The sequence below is a fragment of the Dermacentor silvarum genome, chromosome 6 (assembly GCF_013339745.2).
Source record: "Dermacentor silvarum isolate Dsil-2018 chromosome 6, BIME_Dsil_1.4, whole genome shotgun sequence".
NCBI lineage: Eukaryota > Metazoa > Arthropoda > Arachnida > Ixodida > Ixodidae > Dermacentor > Dermacentor silvarum.
Window position 1 is genome coordinate 16,953,241 of NC_051159.1, and position 15,800 is coordinate 16,969,040.

The window sequence follows — 15,800 nt, forward strand, 5'->3', positions numbered from 1 at the left end:
TTTTGTTGTCTATGGTTGGTCCCTATCACTGGGGCGCTCGTATAATGTTAGGTTTGCCACTTCGCAGTACACCTCTGCATATGAGCTGCCCATCCATGAACAATAACTTCAGTATAAACTGCAATTGAATATTTAACAATAAACGAATTTGCTTGAATGTGCCATATCAGGGACGTGTCACAATGATGCGAGAAAACATTCTGCGGCTGCTAAAGTGGCATTTACCTCATGCAAAGGAGTGATTGGCGTTAAAAGAGATGCCATATTGTCTGCCTAATATAACGCGGCTCATGGTGCTTGCGCAAATAAATATTTTTCTCTTGGCACAAACCAGGAGGCGCTGACGGCAGTTGTAGCTTCTTTCAGAAAATCCAGGGGCTTTTTATCATGTTTGTGTGGCGTCTGCTTTTTGCACTGTTAAGAATGACATTGAATGGGACGGTTCAAGATGCTGAGCGGACCTGCATGGCACGCACATACACACTTAAAGGAAGAGGCAATCGGAGAACATTGGGAATTCATTTCTTTACTATACATTAGACAATATCAGATCTCCTTGTTACACTGCAAGTAGGAAAAAAAAAAGAAAAAATAAGAAACATTACCACAGACACACAAAGCAAGCCTGGTGACATGGTTAACATACAGGGTGAGGTGTTTAGTGTTTTACACTCGAATACAAACAAATTATCCCTTTTACACCAAACTCTAAAGGAAGTACTGGGAACGAGATATCACTGGCGCAGCGCCAAATAAAAGAAGAAACAGGTTCACGAGAGAAAAAGGAATAACATATGTAGGCACAGATGTAGTCCGATGGAACGTAGAGGTGGTATTGGTTGCATAAGATGCTGGCGTAATCTTATTGTGGTCTGCGACACCCTCGAGGAAGTGCAGAACAACAGGGGAGGAAATAAGCGACTGAGCAGCCCAGGCTTTTGTTGCTGCTACACCGTCCCGTAATATGGCCATTCTATGAGGAGAACTTGTTGTAGAAAAGGCCACGTACAGCCGAAGCAGTGAAGGCGCACCGTTTATTGGTGACAACCGTCATAAATGCAGCTTCGATCGAACAATTACTTCAGGCGCGATGTCTACAGTATGCCTGCTGTTTCCGATATCCGCGCAGAATAGTTGCACCATTCAGATGAAAGGACCCACTGATGCACTTGAGAGGAAAGTTGCCAGGAAGCTTCCTTGTAAACCAGCCGACAATGGCCTGCGCGATTTGGCAGTGGGTACACGACGCTACGAAAACAATGCAGTCGCTGAGACTAGCATCAAGAGCACCCCAGCCACAGCACTGCAAGTCAGAAAAAGTTGTTCCGAGGACAGCTGCAAAAAGGGCAGCTGTGGGCAAACTTGGTACACAAAATGCACCTGTGAGCTTGGCACTTGGAGCAGAGCGTGGATGCCAGACACCCTGCAAATGCGTCAAAAAAGACGGGAGCCGTCAACAAAACGACCCCGATGGACGGAAGACTGGGATCGTCACAAGCTGCCTCATACGGGACGACAGAAGATAGGAGGCAACTCCTCTTAGCTCACGTTCAGCGGCTTCACTGATAATGGTTATCTACAGGGAAAAGTGCACACCCTGGGGAAGCAAAGAATCTTATTGAACACACACGCGTCACGAACTACGGAAATAAGGTACAAAAGAAGAATGAACATGCTGAATGAAATTTTTTCGGTCCTTAAGAAATAAATAAATAAGCACGCAGAGAGGATGTGAGGTTCCCAAGTTTCCATATATCATCACACAATTATGAGAAAACTAGGAAATGCAACTACAGTGCAACTCTGTGAGACGCAGCACAGCCACACGTTAAGGTTATGGAGAAGACCCGAGCCGTACGTAGAGGAGTCACAATAAGTGGAGAGAGAGGAAGTCTGTCCGGGCCCATGACAATCGCTCTACAACGGCAAAGCAACATGGTGGCCAAATAAGGGGAATGCCCGAACAGATGAGCACGTGGCAAAGACGCTTCCCTGGACAAGAAGCGCTAAGAACCAGCAGTAGTACGCGTGGCTCGTGTGAACAGCCCAGAGCTCGGCACAACCCGAAGTGCACAAGTCTAATGACCAAAGGAAATAGGTAACAGCCGCCGTGTTCTCACTGGAAAAAGTGAAACACACGGATGGTCACTATCAGCAGAACGTATTCTACTACTCGGCTACGTGTGGCCTAAATCAAATTGTGCCCTGTCAGAGCACTTTTCTGCCATTAAGGGCACTTCCGTAAAAAACGCGACCTGGCGAGCGAGAAACCTTAGAGGCACTATTTGTAAAGTCACGACTGACTAAAGTTAACGGCAGGAGGCTTTGCACCGCAGCATGGCGGCAACAAAGCGGGTGCGCCAGTCTCCATTGGGCGCCGTGCCCACTCGCACACTACAGGGAGAAGGCACTGAGTCCGTTCAGATGGGCCGCGTGAAGTTTGCCGGAAAGAGACCCTTCTCGCCCGTCGACTCCTTGATGCCCATCAGCCAGCCTTCCTCCTGCACAGACGCAAACCCTCATGAGCAACTGCGCGGTCACCCTCCCGCCGCCACTGCTGCTCTCACCTGCTCTTCGGGGTCGTCGTACTCAATCACTCGGATTATCTCGCCACTTTCGAAGTTCAGCTCGTCCACATCTTCGGCTGTGTACTTGTACGTGGCACGCACCTGCAACAGAATGCACTGTCAGAGGCGCCAGTGACAAAGGAGCACACTCACCCTGTAGAGCACACCGGCCGGCAGGTCAGTGGTCGTGGCGCCTACGGGAATGTCATACAGCTCATCGCCCACCTGTCTGTCACCATCGCTATTCATCTGCAAAGAGAGACAACCACGCAAGTCGGAAACTTTCCGTCAGACCGTTGGGTAATTATTAACATACTTTTATGCAACACGGACCTCTGACCTAATGTGGTCATCTGAACGATTATCCCAGAAAGAGCCAAACTATAATGTACAGTGAAAACGAAAGTTTCCAGAAGCACTACAGTGTTCTTGGAAATTAAATTACGCCACTGAACCATTTCATTTACCACCAGAGTCTGGTTGGCCTGCAGAACGTCCAAGAAGACAAGAGCACACATTTTATGCCTGAGGGCATAAAATGTCTGAAAACCTGAAAGAGATAACTTGGATAACATTTTTAGCGCCAGTGGGCGAGGAAAGAAGGGAGGCGTTGACAACACAATGCGCTACGTCACCCTTCTGTCTCATCCGCAGGACAGAAGGCCCGCACCAGGCCCGGACCATCGAACGTGTACGTAAAGGAAGAGCCTTCCGACAACCCCATTTCCCTATCAAGGGAACTGAATATATTTCGGAAGGCTCGAGGGTATAAAATAAGCAGGCAGCCTCATTCTGATTTCCATGAAGTAAATAAACTTAGGTTTCTGCAAAGCTGTGTCTCGTCACTGTGCGGCTTTCTGGTCTCTTGGTGGCCAGTCTCCTTCGGTCACCTACTACGTTGGGTAACAAGCGTAAGGCTTGAGGACCCCAACGCCGTGACAGGTTACAGTCCCGTGAAAAGAAGCACGCCCAAATGATTGCGTTTGCCCAGGCCTGTACCATGCTCTGAAGAAGATTGGGCAGCTGATTAGTTCTGCTGTAGTGCAAACTAGTGTACAAGAGGTTTATCATTCTTACAGAAGAAAGTTAACTTCAAGCAGGGTTTGTGCTGCTGCTGAGCCAAAGAATTCAAGAATTTTCAAGGACTTTGAAGGTCAAGCCATTGTATTTTAAAGGACCACGCCAATCTATAGTAATGCCAGAAAACAAAGTGAACGTAACAGGCCCACGCTACCTCTTGGAAAATACCTGCTGCTTCTTTTCAAGTTCTTAGCTGTTGCACAGAATCTCTTGGGCTTTATCTCTGGTAGCCTTCCTAATGCTGTTCGATTTCATAATGCAAGTGAAATCGCATTTTGCCCCTGTTGTCTGTACATAGGTGTCTGCAGAAGCCGTTAACTGAGCAACTCTAACTTTTCTAACTTGCTTTTTCTTTCCAAACTTTCAATTTTCCTCTCGAGGCGGCACTTGCTCGGACATATTTTTGGGCTAGTTGGTTCATATCCGTAGTAAAACAGTGCCAGTGAACACAGGGGACCAGACGAAGAAAAACGACACGTATAGCCTGGTCCCTTGTGTTTTCTGGCGCTGTTTTATTACGGCTGGTTCAGACCCATCGCTACTTGAAGCTGTTGCTTCTCTGCTTCCAAACAGCATAATAATACCGTTTTGCAGAGGCTGCCGACTTCCTTAGTTTTCTTGTGATCTCTACATTCAGGATGCTGCCTGCTCTGGTCACAGCGTCATAAACCATGTGTTGGGACATGTCGTCATGTAGCCACCACAGCAATTAGCCATTTATTTTATGAACATGGCATGCTTGCACTTAAATTCAGCCACACAATGCAAAATAACTGCATTGAAATAACTGCTTCAATGTTGCTAGGCATTTCGGAAAATCTAAATGTAGTCAATGCTTTAAAAAATGCTTAAAGTTGCAGGGTTTTCAAGGACCCTAAAAGAATTCCGGGACTTTCAAGGCCTTGAAAACGTGATGTCTAAATTCAAGGGTTTTCAAGGTTCTTCAAGGACCACGAGGACCCTGTAAAGTGAGAAACCAGTCATTGTCTGCGGGGTGGTATTTACACATGACACAAACGAAAGAATGCCGTCACATTTGCTGTGGTGAGAAGCAACATAAATTGCTAACATGTTGCCAAGAGTCTGGTTAAAATATTCTATCATGCCATTAGTCTGCGGATGGTGTGGTGAACGACACTAGAATGGTGTGTGAAACATTGGGACCACGTCCGACAGGATCGAAGACCAGTCCTTGGTCACTGGGAAACTGTTGGGGATGGAGAACATTCCGGAGAAGTAAACCTGTATCATCTTTCACTGTGTAGTGCGATCGGTGGATACCCACCAGTTGCCCGCCATCGTGCTCGAAGAGAAGGTAGACGTGCTGATTGAACAGCTTGGAGTGGAGCGAGGCCAATACGGGGAAGGTTCTTACGGCATGGACAGCAAGTTCGCCTATTCACAGATGAGGCATCCCGCGCCAGTAAAAACTTCAACGCATGCGCTTGAACGTCTTCAGTACATCGGCATGCGTGCATTGGGAGTCCACGTGGAATGATCAACATTGCCGGCTGTGTCACTGGCACAAGCAACAGTTCCCAAGTAAGGACCAGTTGTTTTTTTTGAGGCGACAGACTCCCGTGCTGATGGACTTGCGTGGTACCTTGGAACCACGTCATCTTTATTGGTAAACAGTTGGTATTTATGGCGCCATTCCTGTGAGCGTACGGCAATTATTTAGTCACTACAAACACTTTTCTACTTCTTGGTCAGCGAACCACTCGAAATGTCTGAAAATATTTATTCTTCCAAGCCCACAACTGTTTTGCTGAGCTCTCGAATGGCTTCGGCGGTGCTATTTATGTCTGCAAACTGAATCTTGGGCCCTGTAAAAACTACCCTTATTAACAGTTTCAATGCAGAATTCAATCACTGCATGGAAGGACGCATTACGGACATTTTAACTAAGCTAAGCAGTGTTCAATGAAACAAATTATTACTAAGCCCAACGGACTGCAGATTGAAAGCATCCTGTCACAGGTGCAAGTAGTAAACTAGCGTCTTGACGGTCGGTTATGTAGCGAAACTTGGTATTTCATGAAATACCTTAATGTGGCAGCAGGCCAAAGAAATAAATTTGCTAGGCTTTGAGCCCAGCACTACACATAGACTGATGACAGTGACAACTATAAATTCTGTGCACACAGACTTGGTGCACACAGACTTGGTGCACACAGACTTGGTGCACACAGACTTGGTGCACACAGACTTGGTGCACACAGACTTGGTGCACACAGACTTGGTGCACACAGACTTGGTGCACACAGACTTGGTGCACACAGACTTGGTGCACACAGACTTGGTGCACACAGACTTGGTGCACACAGACTTGGTGCACACAACTTGGTGCACACAGACTTGGTGCACACAGACTTGGTGCACACAGACTTGGTGCACACAGACTTGGTGCACACAGACTTGGTGCACACAGACTTGGTGCACACAGACTTGGTGCACACAGACTTGGTGCACACAGACTGGTAAATGTAGGCTTGTTCTTACGCTTAAAGTTCTGTTGTTCTAACTTCGGGAAATGGATATACGACTTCCAAAATTAGGCTGAAGGAGTCTAGAGTCTCCATTACGGCGAATACGTCAAAGCTACAACTACGAGAGCCATACACAACAAGCTAACCAGAAGGAGAAAAACATGCACTTACTCGCACTAAGGTCAATCACAGATAGTGCTGTGCATTGGTATTGGGCAGCGAAGTGAGAGCAGTTAGCCTGTCGTTTGGCACTGTGAATACCTCTTCCGATATGTCACTATCTTAGCAATAGGCACACGTTGCAGCACTGCTGGTCATCATCGAGAGCAGTCCTACTTTCAGGATCGAAGTGGGCAGCCTGGGCTGTCAAGTTGTTGTTGAAACACGGTATACAGAGGACTGTTTCGGTAAACTTATGCCGGAGGCAACTAAACTCTATGCATGTGCAGTTGTGGCAGCCGGTATACGATAACGCTCTGCTAAATCTGTCTATTAAGTCAGAGTGTCACTGACTTTCAAAATGTTTGTGTCTGCCTGTTTCATTTGTGCAGACATAATATAAAAATCATTTTTTTTAATTTTTATATTAACAAACAAATGATTGAGGACCTTAATCGAGAAAGTGTAAGAATTGGGTTGAAGCTGAATATGCAGAAGACAAAGATAATGTTCAATAGCCTGGCAAGGGAACAAGAATTCGGGATCGCCAGTCAGCCTCTAGAGTTTGTAAAGGAGTACGTTTATCTAGGTCAATTACTCACAGGGGACCCTGATCATGAGAAAGAAATTTACAGAAGAATAAAATTGGGTTGGAGTGCATACGGTAGGCATTGCCAAATCCTGACTGGGAGCTTACCACTGTCGTTGAAAAGAAAAGTGTACAATCATTGCATTCTACCGGTGCTAACATATGGGGCAGAAACTTGGAGGTTAACAAAGAAGCTCGAGAACAAGTTAAGGACCGCACGAAGAGCGATGGAACAAAAAATCTTAGGATTAACGTTAAGAGACAGGAAGAGAGCAGTGTGGATCAGAGAACAAACGGGTATAGACGATATTCTAGTTAACATTAAGCGGAAGAAATGGAGCTGGGCAGGCCATATAATGCGTAGGATGGATAACCGGTGGACCATTAGGGTTACAGAATGGATATCAAGAGAAGGGAAGCGTAGTCGAGGATGGCAGAAAACCAGGTGGGATGATGAAGTTAGGAAATTCACAGGCGCAAGTTTTAATACGCTAGCGCAAGAAGGGGTAATTGGAGATCGCAGGGAGAGGCCTTTGTCCTGCAGTGGACATAAATATAGGCTGATGATGATGATGATGAATATAAAAATAACCGTGTGGAAACAAATCATAAGAAGCCAACAAACAATGACACCAAGAAACAACATAGGGGAAATTACTTGTAATTACTAATTGTATAAAGAAATGATAAATTAATGGAAATGAAAACGGATGAAAAAACAACTGTCCGCATGTGGGGAACGAACCCACGTCTTCGCATTACGTGTGCGATGGCATCACCATTGAGCTACCGCGGAGCCGTTTTCCCATCCGCTTTCTGGGGTATTTATGTTTTTACAACTAGAACTAACCCTGGGAGTGTTAGCCAGCGCCACCACTCACAAACCAAGGGGTGGATGTGGAACATCCTTTCTGCCGTTCCCCAACAGCAAGTTGTTTTTTCATCCGTTTTCATTTCCATTAATTTATCATTTCTTTATACAATTAGTAATTACAAGTAATTTCCCCTATGTTGTTCTTGGTGTCATTGTTTGTTGCTTCTTATGATATGATTATTAAAAATCAGACGCCTCGGTTCCCTTTCTTCTTGTGTGGAAACAAGGGTGACTCACCTGTGCACCGACGTCCACCGGTTCGTAGTCCTTCTCATCGCGTCTAGGTGGCGCCTCACCATTGCGGTCGCCTGTTGTTGTTCGGTAGCCCGGCGAGTTGACCAGCGCAGAGTCTTCGTTCTCAAGGCGGGCCGCTGGGTGGAAACGCACAACGTCAATACGCGAACTGTGCACCATTTCATTCATTTATAACACTAGGCCTTAATGGTGGAAAAACAAAAGCAGGGCTGTGCGAATACTGAATAGTACATCTCGAATCGAATATCGGATCAAATCAAGAAAGAAAAGGCCGAATATCTAACTGAATATCATATCCAAAAATTTTTAACACAAACTTCTACTTGCTTACACATTTTGTACAAACAAACAAATAAAACATTCTGGACATGCTTTGGAGTCTAGCATAGCATAACAAGAATGTTGCAGGCTATCAGTAACTTAGGTACCTAGTAATCACAATGTATACAGTGTGGTCGACTCTTATTAAAGGGGACACCAAATTAGTAAAGAGCACTGAGTACAGCTCTGCTGTACGTGCAGGCCCAGAAAATATTTTTTTGAACCAATAGAATGTCTGTTGAATAGACTCAAGTGCCTCCTGCCGTCTGAAGCTGAACTAGTAGTGAAGTTAGACTTACGAAATTTTCAGTTTAATAGTGGAACTTTGTTTTATGGCAACCTTTTATTGCATGAAAAGCTTTCCTTTCCAGTTGCTTCCAAAATGCAGAAAGGTCCCAGCTTTATGGGCAGGTGGGTTTTTGGGGTTATCGTCGGCTTGTGAAGGTCAATCTGAGCAACAGACAAAAGTGCAGACCATGCATCTTGTGACTCAATCCCTGCTTCGCACGTAGCTATCGTTGGTGCTGCGCAGGTCGACCGCGGAAGTGCCAACAGTAAAGTGCAGGGACATTTTCATTGTTGGGCTGAGCTTCATTTGCCACCTGTTAAATGTTCTGAAATTGGGAGAGCAATGGCAAATTCGCACGAACCACCTCCCTTCCACCTCTCTCTCAGAGTATTTGCCGTCCGCATATTAGTCACATGACACTTTCGTGCCCACCGTGTAGATCGAAAAGCTAGTTTTGTGCGGGGTTCATCGAAGCTACAAAAAAAAAAAAAGAAAAATGATTGATGTGCGCCTACGATGTCGGAAACGAGCGACCGCCGTATCGCAAAGATGGCGGCCGTGAAGAACGTTGGTGCCATCCCATACCTCGATTTCATTGGCGAGACCATTTGTCGGCTTTCTGAGTGTCGTGCAGTCATTGCGAATAAATCTGCGTCGAATCAGCAGCAAGGCGTTATTTTTGTCGCCGACGCCAGATAAAGAAGCGCCGATTAGGCCTAGAGGCTGGACAGACGGCTGTTAAAGCGGCGTTCGGGTCCATGGAAATGCGTGCCAAGTTAGCCCGTACGCTTAAACTCACGTGCGGACAGAAAGCTCCGAACTGCGCGAATATGTGTGAGGCCATGTATTCTAGACGATGTGCCTGCCTTCCAGCGGCTAATCAGTCCGATCTTTGCACATGCTTTCGCGCTTTCCGAAATCCGCACTGCCTTTGTCGCCGTTCCGTCTGTCCACGTCACATTATCATTTTGATCGGTCCTGCCGACTGACGAATCTTGTAATGACCGAGACCAAGCGCCGCAAAAAAAGGCTGCGCATGTTAAGGTACCGACCACGCCGGGTGTTTCAGCGAATATGCCAAATATTCAAATGTTCACTTTTCGATTCAGTGACATTGCAGCATTCGCACACACCTACAAAAAAGCTCTAATACATAAAATCCGCATTCCACAAACAACAGGTAGTAACATTGCACAAACATCACTAAGCATCAATAATAAGCAGCACAGCTGCTGCTTTCCAATACACCACTCGATTGCAAAAGCCACAAGTGACGCTTGGCCCAAGCATGTGTTAGTTCATTCACACAGTGCAAGGTGATTAGTGTGCTTCGGCGAGTCCACCACTGGTGGGCACTTCGTGTTTCGACAAAACGAAAACAGGTGAAACAACTTCCGTCTAGTCAAGCTGGAGTGAGAAGGGAAAGAAGAAAGGCGGACCGACCAGTTAAAAACCGCGTTGAGTTGACAAAACCCGGAAATGGCACGGACCCCCACGAACCCTGTGGACCGTACGAAAGTTGTACGCTGCGACGACTTGGTTTGAATGACAGGCACTGAATTCAGCTGGGAAGTAAGTGTCCACTCAATCAGCTCCTCATCAGCCCGTTATACCGGAGTCACACGCTTGCTTTCAAACCCCAATGAAATCGGAGATCATTAAATCTTCGAGCCCCGTGGCATCCTTCCACGAGCTCACACAAAGGAGCTGATAAGGCATGCGCACATTTCAATGGCCTTAACAAGCGTGTTACTGCGGTATTAATGTGCGAAACATGACTATCTCAGCATGTTCTGTTTCTATGAGCCATATTTGAGCAACGTTGTCAGAGCTACTTATGCTTTCCATGGCACCCTCTTCCCTGAGAGCGAGGACATTGAGCAGGTAGGTAAGGGAGGTGGAAAGGGGGATTAGTTGCGAGACTCACAAAGGGAAGTAGCAGCTGGGAAAAAAATTAAAAATAATACGTGTTTAAGCAGGCCCTGTAAAGCAGGTTTGCGCAGTTTTGCAATGGTTCAAAAAATACTTTTCTTTTTTTCTTGTAAAACTCTCAAAAGAAAAAAAAAAATTACTGAACTTGCAGCTTAACTCGGCAATAGGTGCCCAGGTGTGCCACTAGGGAACAAAAAACTCCGTGACAAGTCCCCTATAGTTGAAACGCTGGCTATGAGTTGAGGCTGCCCATGTTTTTCCACTGAATTTTCTAGTTGGAGTATGTGGTGCCGTGTGTTTGATATATCCTCTATGTTTGCCTCGTATACCGTTCACCTATCTGTTGCACAACAATCTTCTACAAGTGTCCACCAAGGCACGCAGCACCAACTGCTCCGAGCGAATTGCCGGCTGAACCTGCCAGGCTTCTGTTTTTACACCACATGCTGATTCGGTTGACGCCAAATAGTTATTTGCTACATCCTCTCTCTATTTCCTGAATCATTCCTAATGACAGAAAATACCCCATAACTCCCATATCTAATAAACTCGTATGATATATGGAAAAATCGGGTTCATCTATGGGAACCCATACGCTTCATAACGAATTATTGGATACGGGAGTCATGGTGCATATGGATTTTTCAGTAGGGTGTGCATCCAGCATTAAAAAAGCCTACCTTCATTTTTTTCGGCTGATATGACGACGTAAAATGTTATGATCAAATTCTTCAGTCACCATGTTCCAATACATTGGTACTACTTCCTCTTTTACAAGAAGCCATCGACCGGTCCATGGTTAACAACGCTAGCTGTTCTGCTGGTTTGTTTTTCAATTATACAGGGTGTTTCCACAAAGACATTAGGTAATATTAAAAAATAGCGATTTGAAATAAAAGGGCGGTTCCTTCGGAGACATTCCGTCAGCGGTGGTGACCACGGGGTGACAGGTTATTAATGGAAATTAGTCGCTAATTAACAGAAATAGTTTGATGAACTTTTAATTTCAGCGGGTTCATCATAAATGGGAAACTAAAGTGAGCTCTCCGTACAGTGGTACACAACGGCACCATAGCCTAAATGGCTTTTGTACAGGTCCAATAGGCACTTCCTCTCACTACCCCATGTGGTGTGGGACAGAAATTTTAGGAGGTTTATTGTTTTCATGCATTTCGTCCTGAGATATTTGATGTGGGGTATAAACGTTACTTTTGAATCCAAGAAGATACCTAAGAATTTATGTTCACTGCTTACAGCGAGTTCTTCTCCATTAATAAAAATACTAGGGATTGGCGTTGCGCCTCTCTTCTTGGAGAAAAGCATGCAAGTACTTTTATGCGTGTTCACTTTAAACCCGTTTTCATCTGCCCATCTAGATAACTTGTTTAAGCCAAGTTGGACCTGGCGTTCGCAGATAGCAATATTGCAGGATTTAAAACCTATCTGGTTTAGATGGTGCGGAGGACCGACAGCCGACACTACAATCTTCGACGACGTTACGTTGAGTATCAGGCCGGCGATTGTGTTTGGGTTTGGACCCCAATACGCTGACGAGGACTAAGTGAGAAAGTTACGTTATTTCAGACCCTACAAGATCATCTGACGCATTGGCGCACTTGTCTCTGAGGTCGTGCCAGACGGCATTTCACAATCACAGCGGCGCCACTCACGGCCTGAAATAGTCCTTGTTGCATGCCTTAAGGCCTTACTACCAGCACTAACTAAAGCTGGGACTTTGCTTCTTTGTTATTTCTCTTTAATGCATGTGCTTCAGTTTCTTGCACTCGAGTTTATAGCATCGGGACACTTTTTAAGAGGGAGGCATTGACATGTGTACTTTTTTTATCTTTTTCTCAGGGACTGCATTTCGCCAACTAACAACTTAGTTATCGCTTCGCACAAGATGTGCCTGCATGATTGGAACTTACTGGAATGTTATTGATGGCTATATCCGTTGTCTGTTGTCAACGGAGCTTGTGTAATCTGATCATATGCACGACGTGAATTGTGAAGTACTTTCTGAAAGACACGCGGGCACCAGCGATTACTCTGGAAACTTTGATGACTCATGCATAAAAACTGACACACTTGACCGGCAAATCAGATTTTGATGATCGCTGACTGTGCTCACCGCTATCATTGTGCTTTGAGTGTCATTTGCTTTTGTGGGCACAAGTTCACCCAATAAAAGGTTAATTTCATCATTAACAGTTTTGCTGCTGTGTTCTTCGCCGCCATTAATACGTGACAATATTCCTGCTACCCGCATATGCCACTGCACTCAGCCCATGTGCCAAGTTTGCGACACATAAAATTATAGCCTGATCACTGGTGTTTTGAATGGATGTAAGCAATTATAATTGAATTTTTGAGAATTCTTATGTGAAACTCCAATGAAGCACCTCAAGGAACATGGATGAAAGAGACAATTTGCTATTTTTAATATAAGTACCGAGAAAAAAAAAAAAAAAAAAGACGCTCACATATACAAAATGTGCACCTGGTTCTCATTTCGTAACTATTGTAACTCACATCACGCAAAACTATTATGAAGCTTTGTAGGCAATACTAGCCATATAAATGCCCAAGCTATCAGGGGAAGTAGTAGCTTCACAAATGTGAAAATTGGTAAGTTCCTACTGCACAGGGAAAACACGGGGAATGCAGGAGATGGAAATTCAAGATGAGCAACACGAGAACAAGGTGAGAGCAGGAGCCAACATTTCGACAAGTGGACTTCTCTTTTTCAAGGCGCCTTGAAAAAACAAGTCCACTTGTCGAAACGTTGGCTCCTGCTCTCACCTTGTTCTCGTGTTGCTCATCGTACTCTACAGAGAAGCATTTGTTTTTAGTCAATGCAGCAGGCACCTGGTTCGCTCTTTACTGCATTCCTTAGGCTCACGAAGCAATGGCTGTGAGGTCAGGGAGCATGCAGAAGCTTCCTCTTACTTGAATATGGCATTAGAAGATTGCATTAGATAAGCTTTTCTGTGCGAGCAAGGTGGCCTGCTTTGCTCAGTTTCTGTACAGTACTGTACCATAATGTGGAGTGTTGCACAACATTTACGTGTACATGTTTATCTTTCACCGGTGACCGCTTTTCACCGGCCAACAAATGTTAAACGTTATCGCTGGGCACAGGATGTGCCTGCAAGTATCAAAACTTTCTTGAACGTTATCAATGCTTCTATCCATTGCCTGTTGTCACCGACGCTTACATAATCTGATTGTACGACCGACGCGAATTGTCTAGAACTTTCTGGAAGACACGCGGGCACCAGGGATTACTCTGGAACCTTCGATGACTCATGTATAAAAGCCGACGCGTTTCGCCGCTGACCAGATTGACGATCACCGACTGTGTTCGCCGCTATCGTTGTGCTTCGAGTGTAGCTTGCTGTTGTGGGCACAGGTCCGCCCAATAAAGAATCAGTTTCATAATACAGAATTTTATGACTGTTTTTCTTCACCGTCACTACAACGTGTCAATATTCTACAGTAATGAACAAGGGCATTTGTACAGATGGTTTTCAAATGTAAGAGATTAAAGAGCTAGTCAAGCTTCAGTCGAAGGTCAGTATGAAATCGACTATGTGCTCTTGTGAACCAAGACCCTGCACAACGAGAAAGATTGCTTGTAATAAGTTGTACATAGGCTGTCAAAGCGCTGATGGATGAAAGCAAACTACAGTGGGGAAAATAAAGTTGCACTTGATGTTAGTTGAACACAATTATCAATATAACATGCACTCATGAGCATCTATCGCTGTTTGAGACATCGTTAAAACAGCCTATACGTCGGATCGGAAGAGTGACAACCCAAGAGAAGCTTCTGTCTCTTCACTGCTGCTGTCATTAAAAAATTGTTGCCAAGTCGACCAAAGTGCAAGTATTCCCCCGTTTTATTGAAGAAGTGTTAGGAGCACTGGAGTCTAGTTTCAATGATACTTACAGTTGAAGTTTTATTTTTCCTGACTCCCCAATCTGCCAAAAATGGTAAAATCTGACAAATAGCTGAAGTGTAATCGTCATTTCAGATGGTGCATGTTGGTAGCACAAGCATTTCAACGAAAATGTTTAACGCATAGAAAAACTGCCAATCAAGTTTATCGATTTTTATAGGTGCGGTCACGAAAAAGTTAAGGGGGGACGCGGCTTTCGCATCGCGAAAAATGGCTAAAAAATCGATTTTTTGAAAATCACATTTTCAGTTTCTGTAACTCTTATTCTATCTGATTCCGAAATATCATCACTGAAAACCAAGTAGAAGTGCTCTAAATAAATTGTTGTATCAGCCAAGGTGCCGAAAAATTGCACGGAAATCGCGAAAAAAAACTGCGTTTTTCAAGCCACGATATCTCCGGAACGGCGCAGCCGAGCGCCGCCATCTTGGTCTCGTTGGAAAGCCCATTTCTCCGTCTTCAAATCTGCCGCTTCAGCTATCTCCTCCATACAGAAACAAGCACACAAAAAGCAAATGATTGAAGGTCGTGCCGGAGCCACCGATTGGCCGCGCCCGCCACGTGACTCCAGCGCGGTTCGCCATTGGTCCGGTGCTCGCTCCGTGATGGCGTCGTCTGCTCCGCTTGTTGCGGTCTCCTCGCGAGCTTCGGACAGTTTCCGTAATCTCGACGAGTGTTAAAGCGGACACTACGCAGACATCGCAGTAGCGTGGCCGATTCCGCTTTTTGTGGACGTCTCAGACCCGTGGCTAAGCATTCCGAGCATCGGTGACGCGGACTTCGCGAACGAGCTTCGGGCACGGAATGCTCGGACACGCGGATAAGCCTTTCGCGCGTAGGCGTCTCCGACTCGGCGATGAAGCACATCGCGCGCGGACTTCTCGGGTCCTTGCCTAAGCATTTCGTGCGTTGGCGCCTCCGACTGCGCGACTAAGCAAATCGAGCGTCGACTCCTCGAGCCCGCGGCTACGCATTTCGCGCGTCGGCACATCGCTCAACAAGTGTCGACTCCTCGGACCCGCGGCTACGCACTTCGCGCGTCGGCACCGCGAGCGTTGACTCCTCGAGCCCGCGGCTAGGCATTTCGCGCGTCGGCACCTCGGACTGTGCGACTAAGCTAATCGAGCATCGACTCCTCGAGCCCGCGGCTAGGCATTTCGCGCGTCGGCACATCGCTCATCGAGTGTCGACTTCTCGGACCCGCGGCTAGGCACTTCGCGCGTCGGCACCTCGAGCGTCGACTCCTCGAGCCCGCGGCTAGGCATTTCGCGTGTCGGCACATC

At 45.9% G+C, this 15,800-nt stretch overlaps 1 protein-coding gene across 9 annotated transcripts in view; it reads right to left on the reverse strand.

Annotated features, from left to right (window-relative positions):
• Positions 1-506: 506 nt before the first annotated feature.
• The window catches only part of LOC119455311 (amphiphysin-like), a 160,852-nt gene continuing 145,558 nt past the window's right edge, over positions 507-15,800 (reverse strand). For all 9 annotated transcript variants that reach the window (XM_049668698.1, XM_049668699.1, XM_037716712.2 and 6 more), the window contains 4 exons: positions 7,996-8,129; positions 2,721-2,816; positions 2,568-2,669; positions 507-2,501 (listed from right to left, as the gene is read on the reverse strand). In XM_049668698.1, the coding sequence (XP_049524655.1) occupies positions 2,421-2,501; positions 2,568-2,669; positions 2,721-2,816; positions 7,996-8,129 (413 nt within the window). In that variant the 3' untranslated portion in view covers positions 507-2,420. The remainder of the gene's footprint in view (positions 2,502-2,567; positions 2,670-2,720; positions 2,817-7,995; positions 8,130-15,800) is intronic.